This window comes from Garra rufa, chromosome 6, assembly GCF_049309525.1.
Source record: "Garra rufa chromosome 6, GarRuf1.0, whole genome shotgun sequence".
Classification (NCBI taxonomy): domain Eukaryota; kingdom Metazoa; phylum Chordata; class Actinopteri; order Cypriniformes; family Cyprinidae; genus Garra; species Garra rufa.
Genome location: NC_133366.1, coordinates 28,024,912 through 28,049,932, shown reverse-complemented (window position 1 = coordinate 28,049,932; position 25,021 = coordinate 28,024,912). Strand labels below are relative to the sequence as shown.

Here is a 25,021-nt window from a genome sequence, read left to right as displayed (position 1 = left end):
ACATCCATCAAGGATGCTTAAGAGGAAATCAAGCGTACCGTTTGCCTTGACCTCACCCCTGCCCTTCTAACACACTCAAATGCTCATTTACAAACATTCACACAAAAACATACAGCATTTAGACAACACATGTATACACTATTTTGTCCTTTACATTAGACAAAATTAAAGACACAGCACACTTAGTTTGAGCAGCACATTACTACGCTAGAAAAAAATGGTAACATAAAAATGGTAACACCTAAATTAATAAGTCAGAAATATTATTTAATATCTCAGAATCAACCTAAATAGATTAATTCATACCCCTTAAACCTGTGTAATTATGTAATTACAAGCAGCTCCAAAAACAATGGCACGCCACACATGTAGTCAATTAGATTCACCCCATTATTATGCATCTAAATACATGGCAACCTGAACTGTGACCTACTGTTCCTGTGCTGAAATGTAAACAACTTGAAATTACTTGAATTTACTTATAAGTATAGATGTGTGCTGCTTAATTAAAATGAGCTAATGCAATACAACTTTAAAACATTTAACTACATGCAAAACAGTAAAAAGTTTCCTTTATCCATTTGCTTTGGCACTCCATGCAAATTTTTAATTGGCCATAAATGGATGTACTGAACCAACTGGATGTGAGCATTAGGTTTTTTTCTTGTTGCATGGCAGATGGTTTGTAATTGTACAAATGTTATTTCAATCAGTCAATCAATACATACATACATAAATACATAAATAAATGCCTCCTTCCACCTTCACCAGGCTCAAAGACGAACAGGTGCAACTCACATTAAAACACAGCAGGGATCATATCATGAGTATTCAAACTGTCCTTGATCTTTTAAGATCAAATATAGCAATAAAAGAACACAATGTACTCTCAAACATACCCACATTTTCATAACTCAAAACTTCCCCAGTCCAAAAAGAGCATTTATTAAAACTAAGATGCAAAAATTACTAATTTTAAACTTGAGGAACTTCTTACTTCTGCACTTCTGATGTCTCATTGATGAATGCATCAACATACAGCATAAGCGACCATATTTACATACTGATGCCTATTGGGTGCTAATTTCACCCAAAAATGAAAATTCTGTTAATCAGACAGTATGCGAGTACCCAGTTTCTGTGCTTTCCTTCATATCTGTCTAAGTTACTTACACTTGTGTGGTGCAACACTACTGTCAGAGCCAATATAGTCAGCACAGCATTGTCTTTTAGTTTTAATCTGTCTGAAAATCCTGCGTCGAATTGTGCCTTGTTTGTAAATGAATCTGTGGTAAAAATGAAATGAACAAAGGACAACTTACAGGAAACTTACAGGATGCTGTTATAGTACAATGTCCTCTTATATGTCAAAAGATCAGGGGAATTTTGATTTCTCAATTTAAGACCCTTATAAACTTGTTTTCATATGAAAGTCTTCATTATATGCAAGATAATGAATCTTGTTTTTCACAGAACAAATGGTAACAAAAAAATGTTAACATCTAAATGAACGAGGAATAACTATTTAAACTCATAACTCCAGCTTACCACTTTTTGCAGTGGGTCATTGTGGATTTTAAATAATTCTCTAAAACTGGACAAAAGCTTAATGCATAAATTATAAATAACCATCACTATGAATACATATGTTTTTTCTTTCTGATATAGAGATGATAAAAAAGGGATCAGAGAACAGCAGATTGTGCACCAGTGGGCCGAGTGGAGAGGATCCATATACAGGAGGATGAATGGCATCATGCAGGAACAAGACATGCTGTGCCAACCTGCCTGTTATTGCTGTTCATACCTATACACAGCACAAATTTACACAAGCACAGGCCAATATTCATACACAGGTACATGATAACACGCAAAAACTTGAATGCACAAGCACACTTATGGAAGCACTCGCCCACACTCTCTTACACATGCAAAAAAAAGTGGCTAAACAGCCATGTGAGTTTGTGGCGGCAGATGGAGGCTGTCAGCATGCCCTGAGTGAGCTGTTCCAAATGAAAGGCACATGAGGTTGTCTTTCCTCTCTGTGATTACTCTCACATGCTCACAGTACTTGGCAATCTTGAAGAAAGGCTAGGCTGAGCATATCAGCATTTGGGACTGAGAACCGTATTAGGTGTTGGTCACAAACTGTCCTGTTCATTCAACAGCATAGGAGTATCAAGCCCCTTTCTATAGCTCTGAATAAAGCCTGGAACCACAGTGATGTGTTTAAAGTAATATCAAAGATACAGACTTATATAAAACTGAGGCATCAAAATTCACTGAATGTTATTTGATAAATGGTTCAAACCAGGTGCAAGTTCACCTGTTAAATCCCAAACAGCTCTGGATGGTTCGAATTTACATTTTGACAGCATGTAGACTACATAACTAATGGTACAAGCGCCGGTCAGAGACAGAGGCTGGATTTGAAGCCTGAAAATAAAAAAACTGCTCTGTTTGTGAGCTACCAAAACTTCCTGGAATCCCAGATGAAATAATGTACCACACACCAGATTATATTATGATTAATAATACACACTATAGGACATGACAGGCAGGCTTACAGTATTATTCTGTACACACACGTTGGGTTTACATGTTTTATGGGGACATTCCATAGGCGTAATGGTTTTCATACTGTACAAACCATATTTTCTATCGTCTACTACACCTACCCTACACCTAAACCTAGCCCTCACAGGAGATTGTGCACACTTTTACTTCCTCAAAAAAACTCATTGTGCATGATTTATAAGCCTGTTTCCTCATGGGGACCTAAGAAATGTCCCCACAAGGTCAAAATCTACTGGTATTACTATCCTTGTGGGAACATTTGGTCCCCACAACGTGATGAATACCAGGTACACACATACACACACACGCACACAAACACACACACACACACACACACACACACACACACACACACACACACACACACACACACACACACACACACACACAATTTTTTTAAGTCAAATACTATTTAATATATCAACCTAATAGCTAAATCAACCTAAATACATTCATCTATACCGCTGATAGTAGTTTATATTGGCTAAATCATGTAGAATTATAGAATATGGCTGTCACTCTTGTATAAAACTGAATGGTGGGTGAATGAAACCTTATATAGTACTCCAAAACGTATTATACTGTTGTGTTAGAGAGAGGAAGAGGGGAATTTAAATGGGAAGAGATTGAAGGAGAGATAGAGAAAGAGAGAGAGAGACAGAGAGAGAGAAAAGAGAATGAAAGTGGGAAGTAGTATGGGAACAAAGATCAGGGAAACTGATTCTGGGTAATGAAAAGCCTAGTGTATAGACTACAGGCAGCACAAACATACACAGTGTTGGGAAGGTTACTTTGGAAATGTAATAGGTTACAGATTACAAGTTACCCTATTTAAGATGTAATTAGTACTGTAATTATTTCAATTACGTTTGATTACTTTTGTAAATTTCTAATGAATGTTTTTTTAACTGTTTTTCATCTTCAAATGAAAAAACCATACAGGGTTAACTTTACAGTAGTACTCAACATTTTACTGTCAGACTTTCAAAATCCTCCATCACTTGAATTAAGATTATAAAAATTTAATTTTAAAGCACAGCCACAATAAAATCCGACTTTAGCATATACATGAACAAAAATAGAAAATAGAAAAAATAGAAACAGTTATCGAATAAGTATGTGTCCTAGTCTGTGTTCTAAACACCTGAAACATTAGTGTCTCATATAGAGCAGTCAATGCAATTTGGGAAAGAAATCAAATTGCAAAGAAACATTTTTTTCTGTTAACATACTGTAATTTAATTACACATTACAGCTATATTTATTTTTTAATTAAATTACGTAACTAGTAACACAGCTGAGCCCATAATCCACACTGAAAAATGGTAACCTAATAGTCAAAACCTATTACTTAACATCACTGAATTAACCTAAATACATTCATTTTTACCAATAATCAAATCAGAAATAGGGTGACAATTTTACGGTAACAATTGCAGGTTACCACGTTTTACAGTGCAGAAGACAAATGTTAAAAACACTGGTAACACTGGCAACGGGAGCTAACCAGTTAAGTTTTCAATGTTGTTTGCAAATCTTAATTTAAACTGTGGTTTTGGGAGACACCGAATCGGTGAACTATGTTCGTAACGACGGAACTTGTTGCGACCATTGGCTAACGATGCTTTTAGGAAACGCACCCCAGATCAGTATACAAACAAGTACTAACCATCAAATACAGATATTCTTAGGTAAAATAGTGAAAATGTAATTTATTTTCATTTGAATTTACTTATCATTTTTATTTTTGATGCCAAATGTACTTTACAATAAGTAAAGCTTAGCTTAAAAAAACAGTTTACATATACTTGTTAACATTTGCATAAGTACAATATTTAACTTCATTATTAATAGAGATGCACCGAATTAAAATTCTTGGCCGAAGCTGAACAAACTTAACACTGGGCAGAATGTTGATTACCAAACATGGTTTTTCGTGTTTTTTTCCCCCATGTATTTTGCCCATTTTTTTCACAATTGCATACATTAAATAGCCAAAATGTGCTTTTACAGTTTTGTCTTGCTTTAAAAAAAAATTACACAGCAACAGTAAAATTACAATGCCAACATTTATGAATGTTGACTTGTATTTTGCCGGAAACCCACAAGAAGAGCTCAGTACTACTTTTTACAGTACTACTTATGCTGTTTCAGTGCAGATTTTCCTCACACTTTGGACTTTGAGCCCTGACTAACGAGATTGTGCAGTGCTGTCAGAATACATACAATTAGTGCATTTATTAGACAAAATAACGTTCTGTAGTTTATTTACTAATGGTTTAAGGCCATTTCGTGATTTCAGTCATCATACAGTAACCAGCAACAGCCACCCCTTTGATATGTGATTATAAACAGTCTCTCGCTGTCAGTGCTTGTAATGTTTTTTGCATCTTTCTATGACAGTTTTAAATGCTTCCACACTGCCGACATGTTTGCTGCATTAGTGCACACCTCTATTTGATTGCATTAACTTATTGTTGGGTAGAATTTATTCAGCCTTTTTGCTTATTCGGCCAAACATCAAATTTGTGGTTAATAATTTTGGTTGCCAAACATTCGGTGCATCCCTAATTATTAATGCCAAGTTCTGTCATGAAATTGTACAGATGGTGTCGTCTGATGGTTCATTAATGCAAACTGATTATATTCACAGCGTTAAACTACTTGGCAAAAGCTGATTGGTTTATGTTGCATACGCAGCCAATAAGCTTGCTGCTTTACATTTAAATGGCTGGCATCCACTACAGCATTTCACAACATGCTTTCCTCTGAGTTCCTCTGAAACCCTCCACTTTGCCCAGCTCCACCTGAATAGATCTGCTATGGGTTATTATATATTCTACTTGTGCACCAAATACTCACAGCACCATATCTTAATGTGTATTGGCAGTAGCAGTAGCAAGTTCCTGCACTTGCTTTGCAGCAGCAGTAGCAATAATCTACAACAACAGCAATAACCAACAGCAGCAGCAATTCTGCCAAGACACATTAACACTGTCATATCCATTACCATGCTAAAATCTTTAAAGAGTTGTCATGATAGAACTCTATTTGTATCTATTAGTATCCCCTAGTGTATATGAATACTTAGTAGGGTTTTAGAAAATTAATTGAAAGCAATCTGTAGTGATTTATTTTGAGTAACTTCCCCCACACTGCTATTTTGAACACTAACACTAAATAAATGTGCCAAGAAAATAAATAATATACATAAACCTGAGAAAATGCCTTTATCTGAATATCTGTGCAACAGTTCCTTCATCTTTAGTATGGAGAGGTTATCTAAGCTGTGCAAGTGTGAATGTATCCTGACACGGCCCCACTATGGTCATCATTTGTAGTTTCTGAACATCCACAAGTATACCTTAACATCAACAGAGGCAATATTGCTCTAAAGGTTAAAAGCAGACCACAAAAAGTGTTTTCCATTATTGTACAGTAGACAAAAATGTGAACAATTATTTCCTGTAAGCCAATTCTAGTGCTTCCCATCCTACATACTTCCTGATCGCAAAATCCGGTGTTAAAGATACAATGACGAGAGATCATTGCCATTTTCATTTTTATCTTTCCCACCTTTAGTACTACTACATGTCCCTCCCCTTTCAAGTTACAAGAATGATGTAATCCTTTTGATGTGGAAAGTGCAGGAGTTATGTAAAAAGAGAAGCGTGCGCATGCCGCCTCTTCTGCCCTCCTTCCTTTCTGTGCATGTGAGAGAAAAAAAGAAAAAGTGACAAGGAAAGAGAGAAAGACTCTATGCTCTGTCAGTTCTTCCATCATTGGCGTGGGAAGCATAGACAAGTACCCCAGTTTGCTATCAATCAAGAGCAATTGTTGGCACATCAGAAAGATCAGAGAGTACAATGAATTGGTCAAATAGCAATTAATACTTAGAAAGAATTGAAGAGCCATGAACAAGGTGTCCAAAATAAGGAATGATGAAAAAAATGCTGTATTAACAAAAAGACAAGCATATGAGCCTGCAGCAAATGAGGCACAAAAACACTTGTTTATCTGTTCTCTGAACAATTTCTTAACCATCTAGTCTATTATCTAGTATATTCTGAATTATCCAGTAATTATGAAATATAAAAGAGTATGTTCTACTGTCTTATTTATTTTACAGAAATTTCAAAAAATGTAGGAACCGTTGCACAGTGCTGTAATACCAATTATATACCTGTACTTCAATAAAACTTCAATAAAAAATTCTGAGTAAAAAAGTGGCTTGCTGAAAAGAAAACAAAAAAGTGGGGCCAGACTTGATTTTACCCATTGGTTGTTGATTAGTCTGTGATGAGAGGATGCTGCATACCGGAATGGAGGCAGATTTGAATGCAATTGGCTCAACTGCAGCGCAGCTTTGCATATGCCATCAGGGAGGAGTTCATATATATGCATCGATGAACTGTTCACAATAAAGCCAGTAACATGCATTAAGAAAATGAATCAATTCAAGTCCATTTTGATTTAATGTCAACTCTAAAATCAATTGGCTCATCCAGGTTTTCTGCGCCTTATTACTGAACAAAGCATCAAAGCACCTGTTTCAAAGTAACTGATGCCTTAAAGGTCAACTTCACAGCTGAGAAGATGAGCTTTTAATAAAATTGGCTGCATAAACATGAAAAACACCCATATTGCACATTGATTTTGCACCGCTCCTCTGCTAATCTGACTGTCTGTGGGGGAGAATACAAAAATGCAAAACATACTGCTCATTTACATACATTGACACTATAACAATAGAAAGTTAGTTGAAGATTGGCAAAGTTATCCTTGAAGTGAACAAATTATGTGCCTCCCAAACTCAAACAATGAGGATAGAGAAAGCATCTACAGCAAGCTTACCTGATAGAGACCAACAGTTCTTGCAAATATATCAAAATTTCATAAAGACTACTTATCTCTGCATATTTTAGTTGTGACACATGGTACCATTAGGTCTCTCTCTCCATAATGTATTAATCTAACCATGCTGGTGGCAAAATTATTCAAAATTTAACATGGAAGAGAGGATAAGAACACAGTGGAAAGAATAAAGCCATATGGAAGTATCTGCTTGAATGTCATGATAGTCATGATTTTATGAGCAGTGAATATTAACAAAGATGGGTTACATCTCCAATTGTTCACAGCATAGTTATATGACGAAGCAAATGCACCAGTGGGTGGAGTGAAGGAGCATCCTCCTTGTTGCTTTGATGCTTGTGGAGAACTTGGACTTTATTGCACAATAGCACAGTTATTAAATCCATAACTCAGTCAACAACAAAAAATATTACTCGAATAGTCCAGAAGCATGAATAAAGTCAGTGGTGGGGAGAGAGGGGAGTCCTCGAGCACTGCTTATGTCATGATGGGTTTTATTATTACAGAAAATCTTGTTCAGATAATCCTGAACAAGAATCATCTCTGAACTCAAATCACAAATAACCCGTATTTACACACAGGCGCGATTTATGTACAGTTCCTCTGATATATGGCGCTTTGAGGGCATGTTTTCTTCAGGTGCTGTAGGTTACACAGTGCTCGTTTACATATTCAAAGCATGCATTCGGTTTCCGTATCTGATACTTTGTGAACGCAGTAAAAATAATGTAATGGTATTTGATTTTGTCAAAAATGTTTATAGCTAATGTATTCATCTAATGTGTATATCAAATTTATCACAACCAGAGGAATTCCTCCATTAGTTTTAGCAGCGAACACTACGGCAATGTAAACAACACCTTCAATACAATGCGACACCTCCATCTCGTCACCATCAACAATACTATCGACACCAAGACAAAACAACATTTAGAATATCCTTAATATAGTGATACGAAATAGTGTAGTATTTATTACTGACGCATCAGACAAAAGAATTGTGTTTTTATTGCGGAAAGTAAATCACTAAGGTAACAGGAGCAGCGCTTATTCAAATCATCATCACTGGCAGCGATGGAAACGATTCTCCAAAGACGCAGAGGAGAGATCTGACATCACCAGCGCTCCAAAGGTAGCTTAAAAATGCGCATTCCCTAATAGAATAAACAACGTAAAAGAACTGTAATGTAAGGTGAATGACACGAGGAGGATCACCATCACCTCAATCAATAAAATATTCGATGGATTCGCAAATGAACGGCGCGCAGAACGAAGCCTTAGCAAATAGGTTAAGCCGCTCTCTAAACATCTAGCACGAGCAGAATAAATCCGAGTCGAAATACAAATCAAAACGAATGCACAGTTACAAACCTTTGCTTTCTTCCCTTTCATCCTGATTCTCCTCAGCCGTCGTTTCTGGTTTCATCCCATCCATTTGGAAACGAGTATGTTGGATACACTTCCCTTTGACTGGTCTCTCTCGCTCCAATATAGGAGTGTATTTTACAGTCCACCTCAAATATGTAAATGTTTTGTCAGAACGGATTTCGCGTAGATAATTGGTTCATAAACGACACGAGCTCAGGCGAAGAGGGTCTCGCGTAAAGGAAGACTAGAACCTACAGGCAGATACGCGGAGGAGAGAGAATCCGTGAGAGGCGAGGAAAAACAGCCACTCCACTGCCAGTCAGGTTGACATAAACAGATAGTCCCAGCTGTAAACAGTCACACATGCTCCCTCTCTCTGCCCCCTCCCTTCCCGAATTGATGGGAGGACAGAAAGAATACACTGTACTTATTAGGACAGGGGTCACATAGATGTGAATTAAAAGTGATGATTGCTAAGTGAGACCAGTAAAGGCACAAAAACGTTTCAACTATTATTTTATTCTGAACATCCACATTTAAATTTTGTCTGCTCCTTGGATCTTCTAATAATAAAACAATGGTCAAACAAAGAAATACCATCTGTCTGGAATCCTCTTAAACAGTATTAATTCCCATGCACATGACCTTCTGCTGCATTCAGCGAAACAAAAGACTTGCACGTACTGGTAAAGTGCAACTGTCCAGGAAAGAGAGCACACCATCTCTGTCATTACCATTTAAGGAGCCTTAAAACCCAGAGGGTATATATGAGGTATTTCTACAGTCCCCCTGTTAAAAAGCAGACACTCTTGAGGAGTGTCACATTAAATCCTCATCCTAAAATAGATGGCACACTATAGTTTATATAGGGTTACTGAATGTACTTGAGCATGACTAATACTAATAACATGGACATGACTAATAGCACAGCTAAGTAAATAGTCTAAAAGGTAGTCTGGGTTTTAACTTATTTATTTCCTGTTGTTTTTTTATTGTAGATCCCACCTTCTGGCACACAACTATTGGTATTATGTGCAATGCCTTCACGCTATTGGTCAAACTATTTTAAGTCATTACCTTTAGCAAATATAAAAACAAAACCAGAATGCAGGAAATAGAAAATAGAGGGTGCATGGTCACCGTAGTACACTGTAAAAAGTGCTGACCTGCATTTGTTACCTTACAGATATTGCTACCTGATTTAACCCATAAAATTAAGTTTTATTGGTATAATGTATTTAGGTTGCTTCAGCGATATAATAAACTTCTGTGATAAACTAAATACACTGACTTAATTGTGTGACATATGGAAATGACCCATAAAATGTCTCTAGTGATGAATTGTGTTTGTTGAACATTTAATCTTCAGCTCATCATTATGATTTTATTATACACTGTTGTAGAACCACTATCGTGGTTTATTACACTAAAAATGTCAACATGTAAATTTAGTGGTTCTATTTAAGAGAAAAACATGATTTAATATTGATTAATCAGCTTAAATTAATTAATTTACACAAGCAAAACTACTTTATATGCCTTATTTGTGACCCTGGACCACAAAACCAGTCTTAAATAGCACGGGTATATTTGTAGCAACAGCCAAAAATACATTGTATGGGTCACAATTATCGATTTTTCTTTTATGCCAAAAATCATTAAGATATTAAGCAAAGATCATGTTCCATGAAGATAATTGTCAATGTTCTCCAGTAAATATATCAAAACTTAATTTTTGATTAGTAATATGCATTGCTAAGAATTTTATTTGCACAACTTTAAAGGCGATTTTCTGAATATTTAGATTTTTTTGCACCCCAGATTCCAGCTTTTCAAATAGTTGTATCATGGCCAAATATTGTCCTATTCTACCAAACCATACATCAATGGAAAGCTTTCAAATAAAGTAAGACCCTTATGACTGATTTTGTGGTCCCAAGTCATATATGATGTAGAAATATACCTTTACAGTAATAATTGCAGGTTACCACTGTATGCAGTGCTTAAAAATACAAAAGCAAACTAAGAAAGGCGTAAAAAGATTACTGTCCACCACATTAAAACGCCATCCCTCCCCAGGCATTAACACAGCAAGTACAGGAATGCAAGTGGTAGTGGCTGTGCTGTAAACAACCTCAAACTTCTGTTTGTAATTTAGAGTTCTTACCTCCTTTAAAGTGTCACATTTTACAAGCAATTTAGGATGAAATATACAGCTTGTGTCAACAAATTTGAGCCTATGAGTCAATCTTTTACTTCCTGGATGGTTACTGAACAGAAACAACCTTGTCTTGGTGGATGAGAAGAAATTAGAAGAAATTTATCTATGCCTCTCACTGAAATTATACAGTATGTAGTAAAGAACCGAGGCATAACAAGAACAAATCAGAAGAAGAATTTTATGTATTTTACATTTAATTGAAAAATATGTGCCCTAACATGAATTTGTTCCACAGTTTTCAGATAGTGACCAAATGAAAAAGAGGTAGCTCTTTTCTTTGCTTTTTGCTGCTGTTTGACATCACAAGTCACATTTAAGACTATTAGGGGGTGGAGCCAAAGACCATTGGATCCAATGGGACACACTGGAACTTGTCATGAGGCGGAGCTCAGGGACCGTTTTGCTGTAACATACTACAATAATCTCTAAATTTGTAGGTCAGCATCACAGATTAAGTTTTTGTCTGGTGGATAAGAAATGGTGTCTGGCGCAGTTTATCATCTCATCAAAAAGCAAAAACACATGCACAAACAAAGCTATTATTTGTGTCGGAGAACTGATTGTTAATCTTTATTTAACAGGTGTAACCACCACAACACACTTTGGCCTAACTGACCACCAACCTATTCAAAATCATAAGATATTGGCCATAGTGTCAAAGTTGCAAGCTATAAAAAAAGGAGAGGTTAATTTTGTAGAAATTTGTTTTCATTTTGACATGAAAGAACACATTTGATGCTCACTAAATCAGTTGTGGTTTAGTGTTGGAAAAAAAACATCCCTTTTCCAAAGGGGTGAATATTTTTTATAGGAATTGTAGTCCTGCCAAGTTTTTACTGCAAAGCCTTGGAGCTTTTTAAGCCTTGAAGATTTTTTTAGAGATACTCTCTCTTTCTCAGGTCAATGTAAAACTGAGGCTCTTGGTCAAGACAAGACATTTGATGTATCTATTTGTCTATAAATGTTTTCTATACACCCTCAGAGCACAACAGCCCACTCTCCCTCAAAATAACTACATAATCCCTCATGGCTGTGCAGTTTAATTACTCTGTTCGCTCTTTATTAACAGGAACAATAGCTACATTTGAGGTCTCCACAGCAGCTTATAGTAAGCTGTAGCTGACAATAGAGAAAATAACGGATGAACACTGGCTGCAATTTATGTTGCAGAACTTCATAATGCTAACAAACTGTCAACCAATAAAAAGCCTTCAATGAACACGGTTTATGACTAATCTGAGTTTTAGACCACGTTAATCATTCATAACAGCAGAACCAGCTGTGGGTGAAAGGAAAGATATTGTGATTCTTCATTAAAAAAATGTAGTGGATAACTATTAATGATTTTCACATAATGTTTTAATGACCACAGAGGAGATAGATAAAAAAGAAACTACAGGAAAACAGCACCAAAAATAACATTAAATGACAGGGTACACATTAAATTCTTAATCTGATTTATGTTTTTTTTTTTTTTTGTTTAGCACATGGTCCAAGTAAATAGTTGTTATGTATTCCTGTTGAACAAAGCAATATTTTATTTTAAAAACTTTTTTTACCCATAATTAAATGTTAATACATATGGGGGAGATGCCTTTTAAGTGTTGTCTAATAATACAAATAAATAGCAGATTAACGGTCTTTTCACAGTGAAAACAGATTTGCATTGGAACAATGGCACAACCCTTTCAGAGAAGTAAGTCTAAGACTCTAATTTCAATAGCTTTACATCCATCTTTAATGGTGTTTCCAGATACTTTTCATGTGTTTCATGTGGGTTAGCAAAACATCTTTCAATACAAATACACAATGTATTTGCAGTGACTTAAAACATGTGACCCAAAGCTCAAATTTTGTCAGTGAATCTGGTTAGTGTGTTTTCATTACCAGACCCCTTACTGACACCATTCTGAATATGTGCATAGGAATACTATGTATCTAATCAAAATCTTGTTTGCATCACATGTTTATGTTCATACTGACAAAAATGCAATCCACACAGTGCATCAGAGAGGTCTGTTTATACCAAAATCCACAAAATACTTTTTGGGCTATATTTGGACAAAATTCACTCCCATATGATAGGTGGCGCTGTTCAACAAACACACCTTTAAAATGTCTACTAACCAGCTCTCACTGATGAAAGAGAAAAAAAAAGAAATACAATATCACTTGGGCTAAGTAGCACAACATATGCAATCAACCCATAAATACTTTAAGATTGTGTGTATAGTTGCCTTTAAAATATAGCCCCACTGAGGGTGAAAACATTAGCTAACTTCTCAAATTCTCAGAGAAGAGGATATGAAAACTAGGTCAAAATTATACTTATGTTGCTGAACTTGTCATTTTTTCCCCAGCTGTTCACAGCTAAAGCAAATTAAGCCAACACACTGCACACAAAAATAGTTTAATCTGTATTAAGGCCTGTTCACATCAAGAACAACAGCTATAAAGACAACTATAACTATAACTGAATCAACATCTAACTGACTGGAGTGGCATAATGACTCTAACGGTTGAAGCTTCTTTACAGCACAATATGAATTTGTATTTCAAACCTTTTTAAAGTTTGCATCACTGATTCTGTTATTTTCCTGTTTAATACTGTAAAGCTGCTTTGACATGATCTTGTATAAAGTGTGACAAAAATAAATGTGACTTAACAATATAACTATAACTATTCTACCTCTTCACATACAATTCTGTTAAGTATGTCAAAAAACTAGAAATCTCTTTGGAAATCCAGACATATGGTTGGTCTAGTCTAGTTAATTTGAGACAGAACAACCCAGTGGACACATCTCTCCAGTAATGAGCCCATTACTGTTCTTTTATGTGCCCTGACTAGAGAGTTAATGTGGAAATAGGGGTTACAGCACACTGAAAGGTTTCCTTTTGAAGTCCTGTAAACAAAAAAGCAATTAAAGTTGACAGACAGGGCCTAGTCATGTTCCACTTAGAAAGGAGGTCTTCAGTGAGACCAGAGTGATGCCTCAGATGTCAAAGTTTAAACATATTGCAAAATAAAACAAAGAGAAGGAATGACTTGTCAATTTTGAGATAAAAAGTTTGAGTAGAAAGAGAGATATGTAAGTGGAAGATGAAGTGTGCAATTTGTCATTCGATGTTAAAATACGGTTTTCTATTCCGGCTTATTATGCAGAAGAAATTTTAGTAATCCATAGGTAGGGTGTGATTTTAAACTCTGTGACTGTTACACCATTGCTCTATGTGTTCGAGCAGCCCAACATAGCAACACTGGCTACACTAACTAGTAGGGTTGAGAAGTAAGTAAATTCCTATTCCTATATTTACTATGGAATCGACATCAAAGAATCAATTAACATTTCAATACAACAACAAAAGAAAGACACAAGGCTCATGTGCTCCTGTAATTTGTGTTTACAATATCTATCCCTAACTAACCTTAGATTTTTATGCAACCCACTTGGCCAATTTAAATAAGTGCTTCAGTCCTGTGGCACATTTACACAGAGTACTGCTGTATAATGCCAACAGAACTCATGACAGTGTCTCTATAGCAACATAGCACTGCTGAGAGACAAAAGTAGGAATGTTAGGAGACGTTTTAATCATTCAATACTGGTATGAATCAACACACGGGTATTGCATACGGTATCTACATATTCCATATGCAGTATCTGGTTTAATACCATTTATTTCTCATTAAACGATCATAACATCTTAACATAAGACAGTCACACTTGTTTAAGTGAGCAGTTTTACATTTGTTAGACTGCAGCTCCATTTTAAAATGCTATAGTCAAGCAAAAGATCAGTTATCTATCAGCCACAATAAGTGCTGAATTATTGATTAGTATAAACCCTAAAAATCCATAAATGTGCATCCCTAACACACACACACACACACACACACACACACACACAAATATGGAACTTGATTATTAATTATTAATAAAGGTTTGGATAGATTTTGAAAACATTTTTTGCTACTAAATATTTCAGTGGAAACCATGATACATTTTTTCATGCTACTTTGATAAATAAAAAGTTCTATGGATGTTTTGTAATATTATAAAATGTCTTTGTTGTCACTTTTGACCAATTTAATGTGTTTCTGCTGAATAAAAGTCTACATTTTTTATAATTTTTTTTAAAGTGGTTAAAACAGGCTAAATAGGCTGACAGCTTGGGTGGGTTTTACTCCTCAGAAGCATCCATGATTATGTGCAACTTTACAGGCTCATGACATCAGCTGTCATTTGCGGCTCTGTCTAAACCGAGTAGTGAGACACAGAGACAAAAGAGAACATGGCAGGAGGTATGAACTGGAAAACCATCTTCTGTTACACCTGCATGAAGAACATATAATTTGGTCCATTTTTTTGGGGAGTTTACCAAAAATGAAAATTCTGTCACCATTCTTTTTCCCCCTTAAGTTTTCCAAATCCAAACCAAATCAAAAGAAGATATTTTAAAGAATGTTGTTAACCAAACGGTTAACAGCTATTGACTTTCAAAAGCCCCATTTCACACATATTTACAGTCTTTACTGGTGAATTATTACCATTAAGAGATCTTGTGTGAACAGGATCTTTTCAAAAATACCACATGAGAAGTTGTAACATTACCAGTAAATTATTGGGAATGTTCTCTGTGTGAGCACACAATGAAGATTACCACTATGTGCATGTAGAGTTTGCTGACGAATAAAGTCTGCTTTGGTCCAAGTTGGCCAATCATAGTGTTCATATAGACATGACGTGATTACTCTGAGCTGTTTACAAAGCTGAGCCTTTTTTTTAAATGAGTTTAATTAGTTAATTAGTTTATTAATTCTTCTATGTAAATAAGCACTAGATGGACATCGTTGACCATGTTGTCTGATCTTGCAACTTTTTCAATGTGTTGTGGCGGAGACCCAGCCTTCTTTTCTATTCATCAGAGCTGTGGCTCTGCAGTTGGATACTATTCTGCATGTCTTGTGCATTCTGTTCCCTTATGCCTGTCACTCAGATTTCAAAAATGTTTTCAAAATGGACAGATAGTAAAACTAAAGCACTTCTACTCATGTAGGCGAATGAAGACAACGGCACGGCTTTCAAAGATCGTTTTCAATGACTGACATCAGAATTTACCGGCATTTTGGTGCTGATTTGTGAATTGTCTCTTACCAGTAAAAAAACAGAACACCGTTGCCTGTGTGATCAGAATACGTGTGTATTTACCAGTAAAGTCATACTGGTAATTTTACAGCAATTTACTGGCATTGGTGTGTAGTCTTAGGCTATATGCTCAATTTTCATGTAGTCCTATCGTCAGCCTATGGGATCGCCGTTACACAATACTATCGTGCTAATTTATTTAATTATCTATATACTAAATTCCTTATTTGTTTTGTAAGGGTAGTCCTGTTATTGGGCATGTGACTTAGTTGTGCGTGTACAGAGCGCTGACGGAGAGATTCCAGTTTACTTTCAGTTTCATTCTTTGCTATCCGCTATCTTCAGTGAGTGGTAATGTAAATTAATTTATCTTTATTTACCCATCATATTACGATAATGTTACCGCTGTATGTCTGATCGTTATCATCAGTTCATGATGTAGTTCCCCAGCAAGCAATAGTCGTCATTTCACCGTCTGGGTTAACTATAAACCCGATATAGTCCGGCTATGTGTAACCCACTTCCAGCCCAAATAACCTTGAATTTGGTTGCATGCCATTTTTTTGGCAAAATAACTAGTTAGATGTATGATATTCCATCCTGTAGGCAAACTCAGCAACGTTTACAAGGTTTTATGGTTTAATTTTTTTTTTATTTTTTTTTTATTGATGACTAGTCTAATATTGGGATATGTTTAGACGTCTATTAAATTTTCACTGACAGCCCAAATACAAACTTGTTTTAGCCTAGACGTCTGGGCTGTGTTTTCACGGCTAATAGATGTCTTTTAGACCAAAAACTGCTTGCTGCGTCAGTTCATACAGAATGTGGAGAAGCGATGCGCGTGTAATTCACATGCATATGTTTAACGCCATTTTATCACATCGTAATTCTAATTAACTCACATAGATGTTACTGAGGTGAATGTTTGTGTTTACTATACACACATGGATTCTGATATATCGTATTTGTTCATTTCCGCCTAAACCACATTTTACTACCTCTGTTATCCTAATGACTGTGCGGTGCTGGATAATATAATGTTTACATTAGTTATTCAAAAAGCAGCTACAGAAAACGAGCAAAGAACATTTATATTATCAAAGAACATCATCACTGACTAGCCTAGCCTAGTCTAGTTCGAGTTGCACTTTAAGAAACATTCCCGTTATAATCAGTTAATCTATCTACACTGTATGATGAATAAATCCCATTTTCACTGCACACATCTGCAGCGTGTTACGGCTCTGACGCGGTCACTCTAGTCAATGCTTGTGTTTATCGGCACAACCCTATTTGTGTGTGAAAGGGCTTTAGTATTTTTGGAAGTCAATTACTACCGTCTCCAGGACTTTACCACAAAGTTGGTATTAACCTTTGATGCTGACATTGCAGGTACGATAAATATAAAACACACACACCACAAAACTAAATAAAAAGTGTCAAAGCACTCTTGATCTGATGTCCTTTAAACAGGCCAAACCTCCTGCTCTGAGAACTGCACAGTGAGAATGGAAGAGATCATGACGGTGCATCAAGAATGATGAGTATTTATTATCTCATCAAAAGCACATTCAGACCTCAACAGATCCTGACATTCACCATCAGTTATCAGTTCACCTAAAATAGGCCAAGAAATAAAGGTAAAATATCTTTCTCACCCCCTCTAAATGATATGTGTTGTTAGGTTTAAATCCCTCTTTGCAAACCCATAATCCTTTTGGCCCAGATTCACTAGGGCGGGGTCTTTAGATGACTTCACAGCAGTGGGCAAGCTGTTCATTCCCAAAGTAAAAAATATCTGGAAGCAATGCGTAATTTTAATCACAACTTAAAACAATAAAAATGTTGAAATATAAATAGAAATGGTTAATGCACTGCATGTGCTTGCTTTCTTTCCATAGAGGTGCATGCCAGCTATCTTTAACTATTACGATCATGTAAACTAAGTTTGAGGTTACCAGTTGTTACATAACAATAGTCATAACTATAAATTACAACTGTTGTTATGAAAAGCAGCTCTATATGCAGCCAAGAAATGTTATAGATTTACACAGGATAGTAAAGACAATACCAAACAAATGAGGTATTAAACTGAGATCATACTAATAATGGAAACCATGGAAAGGAACAAAGGAAAATAAAAAGAGCAAAAGAACACACAAACACTAAACACAAGAGCTGAACTAAAACAGAATGTGAGTTTTGTCTAGTGTTAGGGGAAGATAAATGGGGAAAAAAGTGCTCAGAAAATTTCCACAATGATTTGTCTAACAATGGCTGCATAACAATGAAGTCAAATTTATTTCTCACAATACACATGGTTTCAAAAGAGCTCTACAGAAATTCAGTTATTGTACAGGTCTGTAATGCCTTAGTGCAATATAAAACAATGATGCGAGTGATTGTACAGATTTAGATTTAGCTATATTGTACATATATTGTGCACTTGTATTGCACATATATTAATGCACATATATTCGGGCACAGGGAACCAAGAAATTTAGATATTGGTCTGCATTGTTCTATTTAAAATTTTAAATGTTGGTCGTTTTTGTTCTAAGCAAGAGTAAGCGATTCTCTAAAGGTATTCTAATAAAAACATGAAAGTCTAATGCTTGAGAAAGTGTGTGTCCACAAGTAATTATGTTTTTTTTAATGGTTTGTTTTGTTGTAAGTGAAAGTTACCAGTACTCAAAAAGCATATTTGGTTGTTAACCCCTTAGCGTGTGGAACGTTTTACATTAAGTTTGACAGGAATGCTAAAGGATTAAAGAATCTGATGTAAGTTTAAGACCTTCATTCATCTGATGATTACTTATGATTTGACTGCCTCAATACATAAAATTGGCATTTTTATTATAAGCATAAATAAAAAGCACATCACACTAGTGTAAGCATAAATATGCATGGTCCAGGGTGCCCATTTTTTATGACAAGTTTACTTTTTATTCTACTGTGTGCCATTTTTATACATCAGGCCCCAAGAGTTCTTTTATGGAAGATTAAACTACCTGAATCTACCAGATAAAGATTAGACCTGACAAAATTCTCGGCTTAGTGAAAAAGGGCATCTCCAGCAAATAAAGTCACTTATTCCCCTTGATAACTCTAAATGTCATTGGATAAGTGATTTGATTTTCTGTTTAAAATCAAGTTTATAATTGAAGACTGTGGTGTTATCTACAATGACCTTTTCTATTTTGCTGCACAAAATGAGACTTTGCAATGGCTAGAAGGCACAGATCTGTAGTTAAGGCAGATGTAGTGCTTTGCAAAATGGACACAGAGGTGTTTCAGACTGGATAAAAAAGATTTCATTCATAGAGAATACAGCCATGAGCACTGCGGTGATGGCATATAGGTTGTGAGGTCTGAGGTGGAATTATGCGAGTAGGATTATGCACAGAGGGATGCTGTTGCTTAGAAACGAATGCTGCAAAGTAGCTAAATGAAAGGTGACTACTCTCCCTGACTACACTTGGTAAAGTGCAAATGCTCTTTGAAGCTAAGCAGTTCTCAATGTAAAGGCTCGTTCACCAACGACGATATAAGTGTAACTACATTGGCATCCACACAAGCAGATGATGTTCAGTTTATTATAAGTGTGTGTTGAATTTTTGTCATCTGCTGCTTTAAATGCTTGAGCTCCTTCAAGTGGATTCTGATTTGAGGTAAATGTTTTTATCGTCAGCTGGAAAGATTTGTTCTGAATGTGATTCCAACAGTATCGTTCCTCTATGCAGTTATTGTTATTGCTGTGGTCTTGGACATTCCTATTCTGATAGAATTATACTCTTTATTAAAACTTTATAGTTATAAATATAGTTATCTTCATTGGTGTGATGAATAATAGTCTGAATAATAACAAGTCTGATGTTGTTTACAGACTAAAACTTTGGACAGCTGTTAACAAGAAAAGTTGTTTCTTTGTTCTATCCATTTATTGCAGCCTAAAAGCACAAACAAATTCCTTGCTTAATTTAATCCATTTCACTTTTTGTTAAAAAGTGAACAAAAGTGATGGAAAAAGAGAAGAGAGTGAAAGCATTCACTCTAGACTTTAAAAAACATATTTGGTTTTGTATATGAAACTAGAATTATGATAAAAAGCAGGAAACCATCAGAAATCATAGTGAGTTATTGACCAATCACAGACTCCTTTAGTGTCAGAATGAAGTGGCTTTCTGAAGAAAAGGTTTAAACTTGCAATGAAAACACACTGACTTAAAGAAAAACGTTGGTTTAACCAACACCTCCAGTGGAATCTTAATAGTTAAAAGTGAATTAACTTTTAAAAAGAATCCTAGGCCATAATCCAGTTTGTCAAAATATAAATTGAAAAACCTGGCTCACAAGGACCATGTTTGTCATTTAAGATTGTAACCGAATCTCTTCTTGAACTGTTCAACAACTGTTCACAAGTAGAAAAATCATGAGCAGACTCTATGAGACATGGGCTGCATTCAATGTTAGTACATTTCTATTAGCAAATCTCCTGACTGAAGTTCAGGGGAATAAGCATTCATCGACCTTCAATCGTAAAACAATCTGTCCACCCTGGGAAACCACTTATTTAAATGCCATATAATTACCTCTATTAAGCAATCATTGACAATGTCACTTTATATATCATGTCTATTAACATCTGCAGTAGGTGTCAGAAGGACACTTCCATAGTTTTTTGTTGACTAGGACAAAAAACTGATATTAGAGAGAGAAAGACAGAAAGTGAGAATGGGGGACACTTTGGGCTCTGACTCATACAATAAGCACTTCAGTCCTGGTCCTTTAAAGAATAACATTCTTCCATCAAAGAATACAAAACTAATATTACTCTCTTGAGGGGAATTTGTAGAGCAGCTATGTGCCACTTATGCGGCAGTCTCGGTAGATGCAGACAGCTGGCAAAGAATTTGCTTTATAACTAACCATTCCAAGGACACAGCTGGGACAAATGAAAGAAGGAATTCTTTCCCATGAATTAGCTCTATTTTGCATGCTGGATAAGTACAGGATAAACAAGCACACAGATTCATAGCAAAGCTCATTAATGGCACTCCAACTGACTGATGCATGCAGAAATACACAAAGCAAGAATTTGAAAAGACTAAAATGAGATAAACACTGTTTTTCTAATTATTCTCTTTGTCTACTTATTACTATGTCTACCTAAACTAAAACAACACTTAGAAAAACACATAAGTAATTATAAATATGGAGAAATAGTAAATACTTGATATTGACACCAACCTAAACGGAGTGGCTTTTAAATACGCGTAAAACAAATGAAGAACAAAAAATACATTTGGAAACCTTTGCTGCACTCAATAACAAAATAAACTACATATTAAACTATGAAATGTTACTTTTGCAGCTAGAGTATTTCGAAAAACAAGCAGAAGAGAAAGAAACGTTATACTATAGGCTAGTAAACACTTATATAACTAACTATGGAGCAAATGCGCTACTGAGGATGCACTGACTACCATGCACTCACCCATGTTGCGTTCTCTGTGTTCGGGGGGCGTTAGTGAAAGTTCGGCGGGTGTTTGGAGTGGAAAGAGTTTCGCTCAACTGAACAACTGTGTCGCTCCAGTCTGGGACCATCGCTGCGATGACGTCACTGTTTGGGGTCCCCAGACGGGGCCACGCTTTCCTCCATAAGCGCAATGATAGTAGCTATGTATTGCTAGTACAAAAAGACAAACATAGGAGCGATAAACTAACTACGATGAAACAGTGTCATGACATACTCATGATAACGATATCTAATGGGAGATGGGGTGTTATGTTCTGTTTATTCATTAGAAAAGAAAAGAAACATTATTATAGGTTACACACCAAACAGGCAAAAGATTTTTAGCATTTAACATTGTAGTAAACTTGTGGAGAGCCCAGAGAGTACAACAGAATATAAATTGCCGGATGCTCAGAGAAAACCACCATGGCAACCAGAAAGCAGGCTGGGAACTCTATTCAGTTTTGCCCATTTGGCATTATGCCAGCATGGCCTCAGTAAGTGGGCAAACAGAGAAGCTCCAAATTTCTCAGATCCTGATGCCTGTGGAGAAAATGTCGACAATGTTGCAATGTTACATTCGGGGGTCTCATATTTTAATAGCTAATCTGGAGTGTCACAGTTTGCCTTTGACTGTTTAGGATGAAGACAATAAGAGACTGTTTCTAGGAGACAGGCTGCACCTTTGTTGTTAACTAATGATTAGCATTATGTAAAGTACATTTAATGCAAGTTCATCTTGACAAAAAATAGCTCCACCTCTGTACATTTTAATTAAAAGAATAGTTAAATGTAGTCTTCCTCAGACTATTCAAAATGTAGATGAATTTGTTTCTTTGTGGGAACAGAAATTTAGCATCACATCACTTGCTCACCAATGGATCCTCTACAGTGAATAGGTGCCCAAACAGCTCATAAAAACATCACAATAATCCACATAACTCTCGTCCAATTGATCAATTAAAAAAAAAAAATCATCAAGGCATTTAGTCCTGTATCCACAATGCTTTTTCCAGTGAATTTTCATTTTGGTGTGAACCATTTCTTTGTTTTAATTAATTTAGGAAATAACCACTTTTTTAAGATGCAGTAACACACTGATGTAACAAATTATGTTTGTAGCCACAAAACCAGAGGCTCACCTTTCAAAATCAATTCACAAGCGGTTAAAGGAAGACACTACTAAATTAGTGATCTTTCAAATTGCATCTCCAGAGATGGATTTTCTATTAAAGATTATAACCTCTAAAGCCTAATAAGCACTAAAAACACCATACTGCCACACCCACACATATTTCAATGCAATTTATTTATCAATCAAATCATTAATACAATGACTTCTTTGCATTAAAAAAGCAGGAATTACAATGTAAAAACTGCATCAGAGAATAAGCCGGCAAACACTGTCTCATGTGCTCATGTAAGATGCAAAAAGAAGAGACAGACAAAACACATTAACCAAAGACTGTGGGGGAGGCAATGACCTAGTTAGGGAGAAATGACTACATGAAAAGAACGACACTGAAGTCTGAGCAGCGCTTCCATCATTTACATGATATGACAAACTTTAAAAAGACAGAACAGTGCTATCTGTGGATGCAACTGCATACAGACAAATGTACGGATTTCGTAAAAGAAAATGAGTGCAAGTGGGGAATTACACAACTCAAACTAAAGAAGTTTTTACTGATCATACTGAACTGAATAACTCTCTGAATGCAGAAAATCTGTCTCTAAGAACATGTGTTGGTGCTATAAATGAAACAGGTCCTCACGGATGCTAATTTGATGCATCACTTCAGTACTGTCATCACAGCAGTTCAGAAAACAATTTCTTCATCTTGTGATGTTGTGCCAGGCATACTAATGATGGAGTATGATCATCCTACAGGTTTAGTGGTATAACAGGCCAGTACTTAGGCTGTTTTTTGTCACAGTTGCGGTCAAATGTGAGCTGCATGGCTGCTTCCATCCCTTGAATCTTTGCTGCATCTTTACCATACAGCTTCTTCATCTCTGCAGTCCTCCTTTCTCCTGGACGCTCTGAAGGAGGCAGACTACTGCGCCAGGAAACTCTGTGCAAGTCTTGGTCAGCTAGAACATACAAGTCGTGCTGCTCTGCCTCCATCTGCTGTTGTTTCTCTACATAGCAGAGAAATAAGTAACATCATGACTATGAACAACACTTAAGGCTTTAAGTCAAAAGATCAAAATTATTTTCTTTTTAAGTAATCCTTTTTAAATAAAAACACAAAATCAAGCTTGGTATTTTGGTGTTTGGCCACCGTAATGAGAAAAGCATTAAAGTTTCCACATTATAACCAGTTGCATATTTTTATTGTATACTATACCAGTGGATGATCACAGTTTTCGCTTAAGGATAGACTTTATATAGGACATCAATGCAACCAAACAAGTATAAACACATTAACAATTTTGGTTTCTAAATGTTTATGTTTTTGTGCAATAATTGTGCCTGGCACAAACCATGCTTATTCATAAGCTAAACATAATTTAATGTAGTTTAGTTGGAATGTTTATTTTTACTTTCTGTTAATTATTTTCCAGAATAAGGCCACGTCACACATGTTGGAATCAGTCCATCTCAGTAGGTCCAAAAATGTTAAAGTTGGCTTTACCATTTATTCATGTTTTTTCATTCATGTGGCCTCATTCTTCCTTTCTTCTTCTCTACCTTTTGTTCTGTCTCTGATCATTCTTCCAGCTCTCGTCTGCATTCATTCATTCATGGGTGATTACCTCTACAGTACATAATAAATTATTTTAAGACTTATTAGATCTCCACTAGGAGCCAAGTTTGCCAAGGCTCCTAGTGGTCCCCAGCCCCCTACTTCAAAGCCAGTGATTTTTTTACACCTCCATGACAAGCATAAACTTTTTATGAACTATTATGAATATGAACTTTCTCACCATTAAAAAAATAATTAAGAGGAGTCAAACTCTGAAATGTTCTGCATGTGGACTATATTTACTTAAGTACTACCTAAAGAAATTTAGGAGTGATATTCAAACACCTCCATTAGAAACTGACACTAGTACACCCTAAACATGGAACTTAGCGAAATGTTTATGCATTTACTTTAAAATGTGCTTTAGAGGGGTTCTAAACTCTGGCCCTTGAGGTCCAAATTGGTTTTACCAGTGTGAAAGGAACACTCCACTTTTTTTTTTTATGGATTTCAAAACGGTAAAACTCAACTTATTAACTCGGGGGGAGCTGGAGAATGAGCCTGTTTCCAAAAAAAGTGGAGTGTTCCTCAGTGTCTAGAGCAGGTTCTCAACTCTGGT

At 35.9% G+C, this 25,021-nt stretch overlaps 2 protein-coding genes across 5 annotated transcripts in view; both read right to left on the bottom strand.

Annotated features, from left to right (window-relative positions):
* gpm6ba (glycoprotein M6Ba) overlaps positions 1-21,823 on the bottom strand; it is a 53,481-nt gene extending 31,658 nt beyond the window's left edge. For 2 of the 3 annotated variants that reach the window (XM_073843174.1, XM_073843176.1), the window contains exon 1: positions 8,824-9,151. In XM_073843174.1, coding sequence (XP_073699275.1) covers positions 8,824-8,887 — 64 coding nt within the window. In that variant the 5' untranslated portion in view covers positions 8,888-9,151. Of the gene's footprint in view, positions 1-8,823; positions 9,152-21,691 lie in introns of those variants that run through there. The other variant, XM_073843175.1, reaches the window with a different exon arrangement.
* Positions 21,824-23,002: 1,179 nt separating this feature from the next.
* The window catches only part of gemin8 (gem (nuclear organelle) associated protein 8), a 4,858-nt gene continuing 2,839 nt past the window's right edge, over positions 23,003-25,021 (bottom strand). For both annotated transcript variants that reach the window (XM_073843180.1, XM_073843179.1), the window contains exon 4: positions 23,003-23,854. In XM_073843180.1, the coding sequence (XP_073699281.1) occupies positions 23,598-23,854 (257 nt within the window). In that variant the 3' untranslated portion in view covers positions 23,003-23,597. The remainder of the gene's footprint in view (positions 23,855-25,021) is intronic.